The 16686-nt window shown below is 40.9% G+C and overlaps 1 protein-coding gene across 3 annotated transcripts in view; it reads left to right on the forward strand.

Moving 5' to 3' along the window:
- Positions 1–16686, forward strand: part of plxna4 (plexin A4) — a 244758-nt gene that overhangs the window by 174855 nt on the left and 53217 nt on the right. For all 3 annotated transcript variants that reach the window (XM_076875467.1, XM_004548251.3, XM_004548250.3), the window contains exons 10-13: positions 9482–9682; positions 10530–10626; positions 12609–12796; positions 15937–16088. In XM_076875467.1, coding sequence (XP_076731582.1) covers positions 9482–9682; positions 10530–10626; positions 12609–12796; positions 15937–16088 — 638 coding nt within the window. The remainder of the gene's footprint in view (positions 1–9481; positions 9683–10529; positions 10627–12608; positions 12797–15936; positions 16089–16686) is intronic.

Raw genomic sequence — 16686 nt, forward strand, 5'->3', positions numbered from 1 at the left:
TTCAAAAAAGACAGGTGTTTTGCAGGCTTAATGACTTTTAATTTGCTTTTAATTAACCCCTCAAATCCAGGGTCATGTTTTTTTTCTGCTGGCCTTTTGGTGGGCTTTTTGAATTAACAGACACACAGTTCTACAAGCTTGATAGCATGCACACTCACATACAGCCATAGAAGATTTTTCAGATTTCACAAAAGGCATCAAGTCAACTTTGCTCTGAAACGGGATGGCCTCTTACTGCAGCACATGAATTTTTGTGTACTATTACAATTAGGGGATTTCAGGAAGTGATCTGAATAATCCCCTAACTCTATGCTAATGATCGAGCCAGGCAAATCTCCCTACTGGTTGAGCTTGTTGTTAGTATGCATCGGAGGACAGCGTTAAAGCCCAGCCTGGGTGTACGGTGAATGCCTTTTTATTCATGCCAGCAATGATATGGGCACACGGATCAGACATTTGCCTGTTGGCACATTAACTAAGGGCGTGTCCCTGTTTACCCTCCACACATGTCAAGGACTTAGCCATCATTCTGATGAGTCTCAGTGACAAAGGACGTGCTTGCAGCTTCATTCAGTTTCACTGTAGAAAGAGCCAACAGTCATTTCCAACCTCTGCAGCATTGACGTGAATAGGTTGTGTTTACCCAGTGAACAATATTTGTTTTCCTACATATTTAGCTCTGTTTCATCTCTCCTCCCTAATTCACACATGGTCTCACCTAAAGACACTGATGAAACTGGGGACACTTCCTGTTCTCTTTGTCTGATGAAAACCACAGGGGGATATTTCCCCCTCTTCTTCCTCCGTCTATAACACAGCATGTTCATATCCTGAGTCTCTGCCAAGCCTTACCCTAATATATTCAGTTGGTAGGAAGATGCAAAAAACACACAAATATTAATGTTACCAAAGATGTATCACTATCTCCTGGCACATAAAGCATCCTTGTCCTTTGTTGTTGTTTGATTATTTGCTTCTTGACTGCGTGATCAATGCCGTAGACTTTATTTACTAGGAAATTATTGATCAAGTGATCAGGATAATGTTATTAAAGAACCTAAATGCCAATTGTAATAGCTATTAGTTGCCAATATTAGACAGAAATGGTAGCGCGAGGTGCTTTGGTTCAATTCATGGACAAATCAATGCCATGCACACGCACTGACTGTTGAGGACCAGTTTGAGCATTTGCAGAGAAAAGAGGAAAAATGGATATGCGAAAATCGAGAATGAAAGCAAATGAAACAAAGTTGAAAAGAAAATTACAGAAAGGCGCTGAAAGTGAAAGTTTAAAGAGGTAAGATCTGAAAAATACGGGAATAAAAAAGGCACAATAACAAGAAACAGAAGCAGTCAGATGATCATAGAGGCTTTAAACAAACCCCTGAAGTTAGGGAAATTTATTCGGAAATGGCAAACAGAGAAATGATTACCAACAATGTGTTTTAAGATCTGGGCTGACAGATGAAGTTAGTCTTCCTACCATAGTTGTACATGTACGTACTTTACCTTATTTTCATTGTTGTTTTTTACAATCAACATTATAACTTAACTAACTTTAGTTTTTTGTTGTTAATGATGAAACAAAGTGGTTTGGATGAAGCCCTGATTACTTGTTTTTTATTCCTCTGTGGGATGTGCTTCAGTGCTGCTTCTGTATTCTGAAATATGAACATTTGGTTTATTGAGTTGAATGTTTTCATAACCTGGAAAATGATGAAAAAACACATTTTAATAAATCCTAACAGTTCTTAAAAACAAATGGATGCAAATGCAGAGAGGAGGAAAAAATAACAGATATAGTAGGGGAAAAAAGGAACCAGTTATTTGGGAAAACTTTAAGGCAATGAAGGAATGGATGGTGGGATAAAAACAGGGATGAGAAACGAGTGAAGAGCAGAGAACGTGGAGAGTGTCTTTGCCCGAGGCTCTGTTGGATATGATAAAACAGAGGCTTGTTAAGGGGAGCTCTTGGTAACCACTAAGTGTGTGTGCGCATGTATAAAAACTTAAGATCCTCTTCATCTTCACACCTTGCACTTCTATAATTATGTCTGTCTCTCTCTCTTTCTGTCTCTCTCTCAGTCTCCCTCCCTCCTTAGCTTCAAACTATGCCAAGGGCTTTTACATTCACAGCTCCCATTCTGCTTCCTACTCTCTGTCACTTTCCCTATCTCCACCCATCCACACCTCCCACGAGGCTCTAATTATCAGATCTAAGTAGGTCCCAAAGAAGAAAAGGAGTCAGAAAAGAGGGAGGGCAATCAGCGAGAGAGTTGATAAGAGAAATGAGAAGGGTCAGTGAGATAGATCAAACAGCACAGGATGCGTTTAGAGAGATAGAAATGAAGGAGGGAAAAAGCATTACTGAGAATCAGAGGTGAGGTTAAAGAAAACATCGAGGCGGCGATGGAGACGGGAAGAATGAAGAGTTATTACATATTTGTGGGGAGAGGCGCCGACTTTTTTCAAACGTCTTAGCTTATTATGTTGTTATGATGAGTCATGCTATTGACAGATACTCTCCTTAGTGATTTACTGCAAGTGTTTGATTACATGACTGGAAGAGTGTCAGTGAAGCTCCCGGCACCACACGCGCACCGACAGACACATAAAGTAAAACACATACAGTTAAGCAGCTAGTTCAATCCACATCAAAGTGTAGTTTGTAGTTCCCATCTCTCCCACTTTAATATTCCCCCTTTAAAAAAAAAAAAAAAAAAAAAAAAGCCCTCCAAAAACTTCTACTTGTCTCTACACATGCAGATATTTTCAGTGAAATATGTCCTGGATTTTAAGATCCCCACAAATACACAATATGTTCACGTAATTAAATTTAGGAAAAACAACAGCAACATCTCTTTCCAGAAATTGTTTTCCTGTTGTTCTAAATAATCCATTTAACATGCTGTCAGTAGTTTTCACGGGGAACTAGAAAACTGGAAATAATTATTCTGAGCCACTGGAAAAGCTTCCTTTGCATTTAGTTAGTGTAATTTGTAAATTATGCGAGCGCCACAAATTAATTTAACCCCTGATTTATTGGATTGCAGTGGGAATCTGAGTAAAATAACTACTGATTTCCTTTCTTCTTTCATGGAACCTGTAATTCGAACCCCACTTATAGGTACGGCTTTGAAAGAGTGCAAAGTTTTCTGTCATTGTCTGCCATTTATGATTTGTATGTGTTTATATGTATGAATGTATTTGTCTGTGAATCTGCATTTCCTCCCCTGCTATTTGGTGCACCTCAGTCATTGAGCTAGACAAGGAAACAATAAATACACAGACATTAAACCTACCTAACACTGACATAAATCTCAACAGCAACAGCAAGCATCACTGCCAGCAGCATGAGCATCTCTAGCCAGCTAGGGGATATGCATGTGTTTGTCCAAACCAATAAAAGCCCACTTGGCCTCAGGAAGAGCTGGCAGTGATCGTACTGTTATACAAGTGTGTCTGAGTGTGTATGTGTACATACAAATATGAAAAATTTGAGCTAAGTAGCAAAAAACACAGACTACCACCATTATACACACTGCCTCGGTTGTAATTTCACTTCCGCATGGTGCATTTATAATCGGTATTTAAGCGAGATTTATGTATTTCTCCTTTTTCATGTTTATCTCTTCTGTCACAAAATATGATGTTTATTTAAAGGTGGTTAGGGAGGTTTTTTTGACTTCAACATACACGATGAATGATACCTCACAAATCTCTCAAAGAATACAGGGCTTGGTTGTGAGGTTATACAGGGAGTGCAGAATTATTAGGCAAGTTGTATTTTTGAGGAATAATTTTATTATTGAACAACAACCATGTTCTCAATGAACCCAAAAAACTCATTAATATCAAAGCTGAATGTTTGTGGTGGTAGTTTTTAGTTTGTTTTTAGTTTTAGCTATTTTAGGGGGATATCTGTGTGTGCAGGTGACTATTACTGTGCATAATTATTAGGCAACTTAACAAAAAACAAATATATACCCATTTCAATTATTTATTTTTACCAGTGAAACCAATATAACATCTCCACATTCACAAATATACGTTTCTGACATTCAAAAACAAAACAATAACAAATCAGCGACAAAAAAAGCCACCTTTCTTTGCAAGGACACTCAAAAGCCTGCCATCCATGGATTCTGTCAGTGTTTTGATCTGTTCACCATCAACATTGCTCACTCCTTGGCGGCCGCTTGTCGGGGCCTGGGGCCTGGGGCTCGCTCGGGCCCCTTTGGAGGTGGGGTGCCCCCGGCCTCTCGGCCTAGGGCTCGGTCACTCAGGCGCAGCTGGGGGCCGGCGGAGCTCACGGGCGCGTCACTGCAACTCCCCCTGACTTCTGCTCCGCGGCTGCTGGGCGAGCCCTCATCTGGGACTCTCCTCAGCTCTTACTGGGACAGTGGCGCGGCTGCCCCTCTGTTGGTCTTCCATGGTCTCTTGTGTTCTGGGGGCCTCTGGATGTCTGGAGTTTTGATCTCCTCCATACCCGCTTCACACCCTGGAGGACGGGGCTGTGGCCCCCCCACACTCCCTAGCAGATCATTACATGGAGAAACCTTTGGAATGCAAGCATGCTGATCCACACAGGTATGCACACATGGGTATTCACAGACGCGGACTAAAGCTTTCTTGGCTGCTGCCTCAAAGCACACTGTGCGCTGTCTATCTTGCGTGCTGCACAATATCGTTTATTACTTAGTAAATACTGATATCTATGACTAGCTAGTTTATTGTGATGGTGCTTTGTTTTCTCTATTATTATGTTGCTCTTTGTTGTTTGCTGTCTCCTCTGTTTGTTTTTGTTTGTTTGTTTGTTTGTTTTTTTTTTTTTTTCTCCATACAGGTGACCCAGGAGTTTTTTTTTTTTTCTCTCTCTTCCCCCCCCTTCTCACCGTCTCTTCTCCCCTTTGGTTTTCTTTCTTTCTCTCCCCCTCTCTCTCTCATTCATTCCCCCTGTCCTATTTATTAAAAAAAAAAAAAAAAAAAAAAAAAAAATGACAAAGGATGAACTGAAGCTCTGCCATCACGTAATGTCGCATACTGCTGTTTCTGATGTCATTTAGGAAAAAAAAACAAAAAAAAAACAAAAAAAAAACATTGCGTGCAGCAATGTGGAGTACTTGGACGCGTGTGATGGAGCATTGTCCTGCATGAAAATCATGTTTTTCTTGAAGGATGCAGACTTCTTCCTGTACCACTGCTTGAAGAAGGTGTCTTCCAGAAACTGGCAGTAGGACTGGGAGTTGAGCTTGACTCCATCCTCAACCCGAAAAGGCCCCACAAGCTCATCTTTGATGATACCAGCCCAAACCAGTACTCCACCTCCACCTTGCTGGCGTCTGAGTCGGACTGGAGCTCTCTGCCCTTTACCAATCCAGCCACGGGCCCATCCATCTGGCCCATCAAGACTCACTCTCATTTCATCAGTCCATAAAACCTTAGAAAAATCAGTCTTGAGATATTTCTTGGCCCAGTCTTGACGTTTCAGCTTGTGCGTCTTGTTCAGTGGTGGTCGTCTTTCAGCCTTTCTTACCTTGGCCATGTCTCTGAGTATTGCACACCTTGTGCTTTTGGGCACTCCAGTGATGTTGCAGCTCTGAAATATGGACAAACTGGTGGCAAGTGGCATCTTGGCAGCTGCACGCTTGACTTTTCTCAGTTCATGGGCAGTTATTTGGCGCCTTGGTTTTTCCACACGTTTCTTGCAACCCTGTTGACTATTTTGAATGAAACGCTTGATTGTTCGATGATCACGCTTCAGAAGCTTTGCAATTTTGAGACTGCTGCATCCCTCTGCAAGATATCTCACTATTTTTGACTTTTCTGAGCCTGTCAAGTCCTTCTTTTGACCCATTTTGCCAAAGGAAAGGACGTTGCCTAATAATTATGCAAACCTGATATAGGCTGTTGATGTCATTAGACCACACCCCTTCTCATTACAGAGATGCACATCACCTAATATGCTTAATTGGTAGTAGGCTTTTGAGCCTATACAGCTTGGAGTAAGACAACATGCATGAAGAGGATGATGTGGACAAAATACTCATTTGCCTAATAATTCTGCACTCCCTGTATTGTAATGTGGAAAGTCAACTTCGAAAGATTTCAACCTCCACAGAGACTATTTTCTTCTTTTTCCACCATTTCCATTATGTCACTTTAAAAAAAGGAAAAAAATCTACATTTGTTTGAGAGTCACACAACCTCCAGTCTGTGCTGTTGGCAAACAGATGTACTATACTTCATCGCATTGAGAAAATGTAATGAAATATAGCAATTAGTCAATTTTTTATGAGTTCTCTGCTATGCTCGGGTCCTATTCTGCTATACTACTATAAATTTCATATTAGGCTGTTGTTAGCTGGTTGCCAGACAGTGTAATGACATCACGGTGTATCATCTGTATCATAATATTCAACTTTTGAGGAAATTAATTTGATTTTGTTTTCACAAAATGAAAATAAAGTGCGTCTTCAAGTGTTATATGTGTATAAATACACTTATATGTCCTATACTCGGTTATTTTGGCTCATTGACTTTAAGGCAATTATGATATCATAATATCTGATATGGATAAGAACCTTTAGTGGCCTGGATACCTGTGTGAAAGAGTGGTTGGTCAACTTTTCATCATATAGTGCAGTGCGGTGAGCTTGTATGCATGAGCCTCTAGACCAAGGCTCACAGTACAGGTTTGAATCTGCTGATTATGTAATGATTTTGCAGAAGCAAGTCCTTTTCAACCAACTTTTAATGTAAAGAGACATTTTCTTCTAATCTTTTCATCAATCTGAAAGGATAGATTTTCACCTTTAATGTTTTATCCAGATTTCAACAATGTTTTAATGTCTGGCAAAGACATTAAAGTTTTTCAGTCTTTTCAGCAGCAATGCATATTTTTGATCAAAATGCAATTTAACCATTCTACTAAAGTGGAAAACTAGTTCAGTCCATAACATTTTTAGTTGATGACATTCATTTTATACTGTAATGTGATTTTGTTTTTGTACATACAGTAAAATTTCTGTTAACCTTAGTCTACACGCATGTGCAAAAGAAGGGGAATTTTGCTCATCTCAAACACCACGGTGCAATTTAACTGCGCTTGCATGCATGCATCTATTTCCTGTGATGTTTGCGTGTGTGAAATCCTGTCTCCTCGTCATCATATGCGGCTATCAGTGTTCATCTGTGTCTTGAAAATTCAGCATAAGTCCCTGTGTTAAGTCATACTCGGGTGCTTTCCATGCCTTCATTTCCACAAACCAGATCAAATTCATTGTCCCCCATTGTTCAAGTGTATTAACTGGAAGAGACATGATTAAAAATGGATTGCATCTCTCTTTGCTCTCCCACTCATTTTCATTCACCAAATATGACCCTTCGTTCTTAGGAAAATGAGATTTGGAAGAGCAAACACGCATGCACCGCAACTTCCTTCCTCTCCTTCACTGCTGAACTCCCTCACCCTGTGTGTCATTTATCTATAATGACTTTGTGAATAGTGTCACAGAGCGTTCCCCTCTCTCACCACACAGCTATCCAGTCAGTCACTCACTTAGCCTAACCCAATCAAGTGGCTGTTAATGAACTTCAAACAAGTGTTATCACCCGGTTCAACGTGCGCTATGCTTCACTCCCCCCAGCTCCATCCGCGTGGGGGCTCACCTTATCTGCTCTCCCTCTTTTTACCGTCTTTTCTTCTCCTTCTTTGACATGCTAAAGCCCGTCCTGTCACATACACTTAACGGTGTTTTTTCCCCCCATTGCTGTGTTCTTTTGTTGTTGTTCTTCTCCTTCATTTGACCAATTTTGCCATCTCTTTCTCTCTATTTCAACTACCCTTCAGAGAAAATAGTACTTAGGGAAGCGCTGTTCTTCATTTTCTCTCTTTACCCTGCTTTACCACCCATTTTACCTTTAACTTCTGGTTGTCAGTCACTTTCCTGTTCTCCTGATAATGCTTTTTGTTTCAGTTATCCTCTGTGGTCTTTGCCTTTCCTTTTCTGTCCACCCCTTCCCCTCTCCTCACCTGTTCTCTTTTTCTCCTCTTCATCCTTCAGGCGAGTCATAGGTGCTCTATATTTAACCCGCTAGTCACACCTGAATTGATTGGCTGTTAATTTTAGACCTCCAATTGCTAAGTGACTTTTACCTCTGTCTTGGTCTTCCCCTTTCTCTGTTATTTTTTTTCACCTAACATGGGCACAAGTATCACAGAAAAAAATCACAAATTTTCCACAGCAGACCCTAGATTTTGAAAAGGAAATGCACAAATTCAAACTCAGAGCTCATAGTCTATCAGAATAAGTACCTTTTTGTTATATCATTAATGCTCCTCTCCTGTGGGTAATGACATTAGAGTACCTATTGACCTTCACTCGTTGAATGTGAGCAGGCCACGGGCCTGTAGGAAACACAGCTGACCTCTACTCAACAGAAAATCGAACAAATAAAAGCACTAAACACTGAAAATATACTGAAGTGTCATTAAATTAAACTAATGTTTGTGAAGTACTGTTAGGTGGTATGCTATCTAGTGAGATAAATGATAAGTGTGAATGTCTCTGTGAATTTGCAGCTCATTGTGTGTTAGTCAGATTTTAGGAAATGCCCTGATGCAAGCAGCAACTTTCCTTACTGCCTAATAAAAAAATTAAACCGATTTAAATTGTTTTCTTTTTATTCACATCATGAAAAACAGCATAGGTATGAACTTTTTTTTGCAAAAAACAGTCCTATAAGCAAGACTGGGCTAGCCTCGCAGGAGATCAGTGCTGCATTTGACCCCAATGATGGGAAAGAGTGACACATCTTACTGGGAATATCAAGAGAACCAAAAGGACAAAAAAAAACGACTTTCACTCCAAAACCTTTACAAAAGTTACATTAAAACAGAGACCAAAAAACTATTTTGGTCTCTGTGGGTAGCTAGCCTATGCATTTGCACTTTTCATCCAGATATGGGAGTTGAGGGATTTTGATTGGCAGGTGTCTCAACACAGCCAGCTATAACTTGTTGGTGTTTGCTAATTGAAGTTGATGGACCTGTGCACTGTGTTTATGGTCTCGGTTCCTTTTTGAAGAATGTTTAATGGGATAATTTGACAAAAGAGATATCCTTCTCTTTCAGTTTTGCTGACAGATATTTTAGGATTTTACTGGTTATTAATTAGCAGGCGTGTTTCTCTTACTTGTGAATCCATGTTTTTAAAAAGCTTTCATTCATCTTTCATATGGTCTGTGGATTAAATGAAGTGCAAGTCACTTTAAGACAGTGCTTACACTGCAGAAATCAACTGCACTTCTAACAACAGTGAAGTGGAGAATGCATTTGAATCAAAATATACAAAAGGCTTACTTAAGCAAAAGCTCAACAGCGACACTGTTGGATCTCTTTGAGTAATGAGGTTTTATTTGCAATTTGGCATTAGACCCACTGACCACCTTTCTTGTTTCTCTGCTGCTTTGCCTCCAGGGGTGTCCCCAGTTGCTGCCTGCAGAAAGGATACTGGTGCCTGTCAATGTGGTGAAGCCCATCACCCTACGGGCTAAAAACCTTCCTCAGCCACAGTCTGGACAGAGGGGTTACGAGTGTTTGCTCACCATCCAAGGAAACGAGCACCGGGTTCCTGCCCTGCGCTTCAACAGCTCCTCGGTGCAGTGTCAAAACACATCGGTGAGAAGAGTCTGTCTGTGGGTGTCTGTGTGTTTTCAGTGTCGCAGCTTGTGTGACATATTATCCTTGACCACCACCCACCTACACCTATCTTTGTACAGATGGCCCATGTCTGCAAACTTTTTCTATAAAAGTTAGATTACCTATAAAAGATGTTTTTGCAATCTCTCTCCTTCACATACAGCCACATGCACACACTGATTCCAGCTGAGGGATTTTTGGTCTTCCAGCTAGACAGGTGGTAGATGAGATAAGTGCCTAACTTTGTCTCTAGCTGCAATGATTCTCCATTCACTGACTGAATAATGCATTGACAAGAACGAAGGATGAGCATGAAAAAGGCTTTATGCTGGTCTTGATGCTAATTGTCTGTTGATACAATAACATCCCATCTTCCTGTCTATCTTCATCACTCGAAGTGTGTATGTCAGTAAAGATGACTGTGGGATTTGTGCGCATAATCACTGCACATTCCAAATATTGTACTTTGATTGAGCTGTGAAGGAGGGAAACTGTAATTTAGCAGAAAATGATGATTCCTGCACCAACCCTCCATTCTGCTAGTGTTACAGAACCAAATGAAAAATAATCTCTCAATGCTCGCTGGTGTGTATAGTGTGCGTTTGTGAGTTTAAAGCATGTGTGTTTGAGTTTGTGTGTGTATTTTCACTGTGCGCGCGTGTGCACATGTGTACAGCAACTTGTTGAGGATGGATTTTTGCATTTTCAAAAAAGTATTTTGATACCACAGGCTTTTTCAAACTTAGAGAGAAACAGTTAAGACTTTGTATCTCTCATTTGCTTTTCCCATGTCTCTTCCTTCCCTCTCTGGTTGCTATGGTGATAGTATTTCTATGATGGGATGGAGATGAGCAGTCTTCCCGTGGAGCTGACCGTCATCTGGAACGGAGATTTCAGCATCGACAACCCCGCCCACAACAAAGGTAAGCATGCACAGATGCATGAGCATCTGTGTAGGCACAGGCACACACATGTGCATACATGCACATCCACACACGGACACACGCACACGCATATCAGCTCTTTCCATATTTCTCGTAGTATCATAGAAGAACATATTGAGTTCACAGTCTCTTACAAACTCACTTAAACACACATGTGCATGCACACATAGACACACTCCAAAGCTGCTGCTTCCCCATTGTTGCCCTTGGAGCCCATCTCCATGGCAACAGGCGGGTGGTGTGCTGAGGTGCAGCATCCATTCCCTGATGTTGCCATGTAGTGGTTAACTTTACCACATCCTCTCATACGCTTTCGTTTTGTCTCCCCGTCTGCCTGTCCAGCACATCACTGTTGTCTTTTTGTCTTTTTTCAAACTCTCTAAATTTAGTTTTCTCACTACCGTTCAAACATAATGTCCCCCAATTCTGCTGTTTCTATTATTTTGACACCTCTCTATGAGTTTGGCAATCTTTCAGTCTCCGTCTCCACTGCCTCTCTCCTTTATTTTATTCATTCAGTAAAGCGCACTGACATAAATTTCACTTCAGCCAGGACCACTATAGGCATAAAAGAGAGTATTTCTATCTGTAGTCATTCTTATTTTGTGGTATGGCTCTGTTCTCTGTCCCAGAAATTGGAAGAGCAAATGCAAAAAAACCTTTGCATCATATACAAAACAAATGAGAAAACATCAATGACAAAAAATGTGGCATTAAGTTAGAAACAGCATGAGAGATGCTATAAGGCATGTTGCAAAGTGGCTTGCAGATGGTCAGTAACCGTGGGTGGGTTAAAGCAGCTTAAAAATCACCAACTAGATGTTTAAATTGGTATCAGGTGAAGCCATCAGCTGGTGTGAAGCACTGAGCTCAGCTGTTTTACTATGACTGTAACTGAACTTGCTTTTAGGGCCTGTCTGATATAACACTAACTACTAAGCCCTAGTAAAGAAATTACATTTATTATTTCTTTCTCTATATGTAGAGAACAGGGGAGTACATTACATTTCTCTATTATTATTATTATTATTTCAACCTTTCTTAGTTTTTTTATGTCCAACCTTTCATCCTTTCATGGTATATCAGCACTGGGTTTTTAAGAATTCAGGATTCAGCTGCTGAGCTTGATTCAGTTTGGCCACTGACAATCCACCACTTTAAGTGATTCATGCTGGGGGTTATACTACTCTGACAGGAAAACAGCTTATTTTAACCAAAGGCAGTGGAGTCAGGCATAAGAAGCATGTTGTTAAAATGTGTATTATATGCCAAAATGACACTGTGCTGTAAGGCAAAGTTTGTAGAGTGTTTGTGTGTGTTTCTGGTTGTGTGCATGAGTGTCTGAGTCAAATGTGCTCTACAAAACATATCCTTAAGCATAACTGCAGAATCAAAGAAGCAACAGAAGTTAGAGAACCTTGAACTAGAGACTCCTCCACTACTCTCTTCCTTCCTTTGTTTGCTTGTGGAGGAAGAGGCCTATAGGGCTTTTTAAAAAATTTAGTTATTTTTTGATGGGCAGATCACATACAAAATTAATGGCAATTAAAAAGAAAATGGTTGCTCTGTTGCCATGGAGATGATATGTTAAATGTGCGGTGGGTGAGGAGTGGCAGGCGGCAGTAGTGTAGGAAACTCAGAGGCAGGGTGGGATGCCTAGGGAGTGTGTAGAGATGATGATGGAGCGATAATGAGACAAAGATGTAAACAAATGTCTATCATAATATTCAGTTTATTTATTATTTTTTTGCATTGTTCAAACAGCTTTATGTAGATGTTGAGTGATTTGGGTAAACTATAAAACAGTTTCTTTTGTGTTTTGAAGTCTTTTGTTACTTTATTTGATTTTTGCCCAGAATAATTTTTAGCTGCATTTGGAGTCATCATTTGTAAAAAGCTTGTTCACTTTTCTCCCTTCTTTCTCCCGTCTATCTTTGTCTTATCTCCTCCCGCCTGCGCAGTCCATCTATACAAATGCGACGCCCAACGTGGAAGCTGTGGTCTGTGTCTGAAAGCGGACCCTTTGTTTGGGTGCGTCTGGTGCAAAGGAGAGAACCGCTGCACCCTCAAGCAACACTGCGCCAATGAGAACACGTGGCTAGAGCACAACGGCATCAACAGCAAGTGCACCCACCCACGGATCACCAAGGTGAGACGTATGCATCAGCGTCCACATGTGTTCACACAGTTTACACGTTAGCACATATACGGACCAATCAATCCAGCTATTATTGTAAAAACCTTTTGCCTGAAAGGCCATACATACACACCTTAATTATAGTGCGCTCGTGGGAACATAGTCATACTCATCACCTCACTGACGGTGTGGCAGTCGATCATCTCAACATAATGGCAGAGGCTGTGAGTCATTATCAGCTATTCAGTCTGACACCATTTGTGAAGAAGGATATGTTTTACACCTTTTTGTAGTGCAGCAACACATCACAGGAAAAAAAATAAGTTTCAATGATAATGGCATACGAGAACTACAATTACAGCAGTCGTGTAATTTAGCATTTTAGATGTCTTTTCTTCAAACCGTAGGGGGACAGTAGTTATTTTTTGCCAACGTTAACTCGAAATGTCAATGTACAAACACATATACAGATCTAGAGAGACAAATCATCCTCACTCTTGTTAGTTATCAATCAGCTGCACAGATGTTCAGGTGAATCCCTGCTTAACCCAGCGCCATGTGGGGTAAATAGACTTGACCTGTGCAAGACACATAAAAAGGGTGAAAGCAGCAGTGATAAGGGTCAGCAAGATGAAGGATAATAGGACATAAAGGAAAGATGGATGGAAAGCTGCCAGATGAAGGAAGAGGAGGGTGGATTTGGGGGAAGGGGGAGAGGCAGTGATGGATGGCTAGGCTGAGCCAGAAAAGAGTCACATGAGGCTGAATGACTGAAAAGAGTCCCCCCTTTTACCTGGGTCCACTTTTCCAGTGATGGATATAAAGGTCCACTCTGCATCCTTTTCCTGGGAGGAGAGTTGAGGGCAGATGATGACTGACTGTGGATGAAACATAGAACAGATAAAAACGACAACGAGGGGAATCCCTTTTGTTGTCCTGGAGATTGATACGGACAGAGAGTGGGAAGAGGGGTGCGGAAATGGAATCTGACCCTCTATCATCCTGGATGTAGCGGCATTCAAGTAACTGCCTGATCACAAGGAATCTGGCTGCTCGCTCATGAGATGTTAACCTGATGGGTTACGACAGAATTGTCTAATTTCCCCCGAATTGCTTCTAAATAAAGGAGCAAGACAGATAGAGGGAAACAAACATGGGGGAGTCATAAGAAGAAAAATAAAGGGGCTTATTGTAATTACTCGACCCTCACAGATGACCCAGAGTACTGTCATTATTTTTATTCGTTCAAAATCAACTCTTAAGAAGAGTGATGTCATGATGGTAACATTTTGTCCCCCACCCCCACCCTTACACTTATTTAAAGAGTCTGGATCAGTCATTTGCACTCTGTCATTCCACTTCTCTAATGTTTGTCTTCTCCCGGAGCAGTGGATTTATTCTTGGAGATGGGCCTGTATTTCTCCTTACATCCCCGAGGCTGCAGCGGGGACATATTGCAGCCTTCTCACGTCCCCCATAAAAACTGTCAGTGGGTGAGGAGTGAGGACTTTCCCAAGACAACCCAGGCCCTAATGCATTCTAATACGCTTCATTATAATGACATCTCCCATCAACAATGAGAGGGTGAGACTCACATAGAAAGATGAAAAGTGAAAAGGAGAGAGAGAGAGGGAGAAGTGATTAAGTGTTTGCCTCTACCCAACCGTCAATTATCTTGTCAAAGTCACATATCTAATCAACGCCTCATTGCGTCTCTCCTCTTCGCTCTCCCTTCTCTCTCTCTCTCTTGGTTTCTTTTGCTTCTTCCTTCCCAGCTTCCCTCAAAGTCCTTCTCCCGCTCCATATTTGTTAATAAATTGAGAGCCACGAGGCATTGTGTGCAATCTTTTTAATTGCATGTATTGTAGCCCTGTTCCCAGAAGGCTCTGTTTTTTCATTAAGATATCAGCAGGGAACTTTATTAATCAGCGACGCCGAAGCATACGATAACGATATCTCCCATATGACAGTCGCAGGACTTGTGTTGTGCATGACCTGGCTTGAGTTTGCCTGAGTTATTTGACTGGTGAGTTCAGTACTCAAATAGTCAAATTAAATGCTTTTGACGTGCTTGCGGTAGTGACATACGGAAAGTCACGCTTTAAGCTATGAGATAAAGGCAAACACACTCACACAGCACTCTACCTGTGAACACCGCAGGGGTTCACGCTGCCAACTTTTACACTGCACAGAGAAATGACAGTCACCATTAAAGCTGGGCTCCTGCCTGCAGCATGAAGCCTAGAGGACTTTTATTTGGCAGAGACAGATAGACATAGACTATTCTGTGTCCATCTCTCACATCCATCCATCTGGACGGGCCTGATGATGTGTACTCACACGTACACTGACTGGCCAAAAAGTAATTGTGTGAGTAAAGTGTTGATGGATGTTGGAACCACATCATCAACAATGAGAGATGTTACTGATAAATCAAAGGACATTGTGATTACTGCAAAGTTGTCACCCGATGCCATGATATAAGTTAATCTTATGAAATACTTCACAGTAGATTTCAGTGTACACCAGATAGAGAAATGACAGTTGTTGACCCCGAGTCTTGACCCTTTACCAATCACTGCATCGGTCCCGTTCCCCAAGCTACAGACTGCTACCTAATGTGTGAACTTGAGCGCTTATCCCCAAGGACCTTGTGAAAACCAGCCATAAACTAAAGAGTTGACTACCATTTGAAACACCCTTGTGATATTATTTTTTTGTACAACCACAAATTTATAACATGAATATTTTTGTGCCATATTCTGGTTCATTCAGATTTCACATTGTTTTGCATGCCTATTTGTTCATTTGAGATAAGCCTCAAATACAGTTTTCTTTTAAAATAATGACCTCTAAACCTAATTACACAGATTTGGATAAAGAATGGACAGGGTTGTCCAGTTAATGGAAAGCTAATGGAAACATGTGAGAGATTTATTATGTTAATTCATTAAACTATCAATGAATTATGGATTAACTTACTACTTAACAAAACTAACTAAATTATATATGTTGTCTCATTGCTGTTATCATGCACATTACCTTGGAGAATTAGCTTTCCACCACTTTCTATTTTTACGTTGTCAGGAAAATAATTGTGTTGCGTAAAAAAAACGAAACTAAATAATGTTCATAATCATCATTTCCAACAGATCACCCCTCTGCGAGGCCCCAGGGAAGGTGGCACACTTGTGACTATCCATGGTGAGAACCTGGGACTGGACTTTAGGGAGATTCAGGGTAATGTGAAGGTGGCTGAAGTGGATTGCACTCCAATACGTGAGGGCTACATCCCTGCTGAACAGTAAGTCACATGTTGATCACAGTAAATGGTAAAAAAATAAGGTAAATGGCCTGCATTTGTATAGCCCTTTTCTAGTCCTTAAGGACCCCAAAGGACCCCAAAGAGCTTTCACATAATGAGCAATTAAAAAAGGTGACATGACTAAGCATTAAATAACATATCATGAAATGGTCATTATCAGCTTAAAAACATTCATTCAGAGCTGCAATGCCAAACCTTTGACCTTGTGGTAATGAGTGTAATCACACAAACACTAATGCCGGTTGCTTACGATGAGGAAAAACCCCTCTAATGGTGTCCATGTTTGTCCTCACCATTGCTAGCTTCCCTATTTTAGGCTGTAATCCTTCTCTGAATGAATGAAATAGATCAAAAATGTATCCAATGTTCTTGAGGTTCTAATACAAAAGGTTCCCCCTAATTTCCATAGACTATTCCATTGAGTGTGATCGTTTGTCTCAGTTCTGGCACACCAATCAATAGAGGTTGAAGTAACACAGAGATAGGTTACAGCTCTTCACACTAGGGTTGCCAACTCCCTGAAAAATAAATAAGGGACACCTCGTGGCCAGGGCCGGGCGACCCAGTTGTCTTCACC

This window comes from Maylandia zebra, linkage group LG17 (assembly GCF_041146795.1).
Source record: "Maylandia zebra isolate NMK-2024a linkage group LG17, Mzebra_GT3a, whole genome shotgun sequence".
NCBI classification, from domain to species: Eukaryota; Metazoa; Chordata; class Actinopteri; order Cichliformes; family Cichlidae; genus Maylandia; species Maylandia zebra.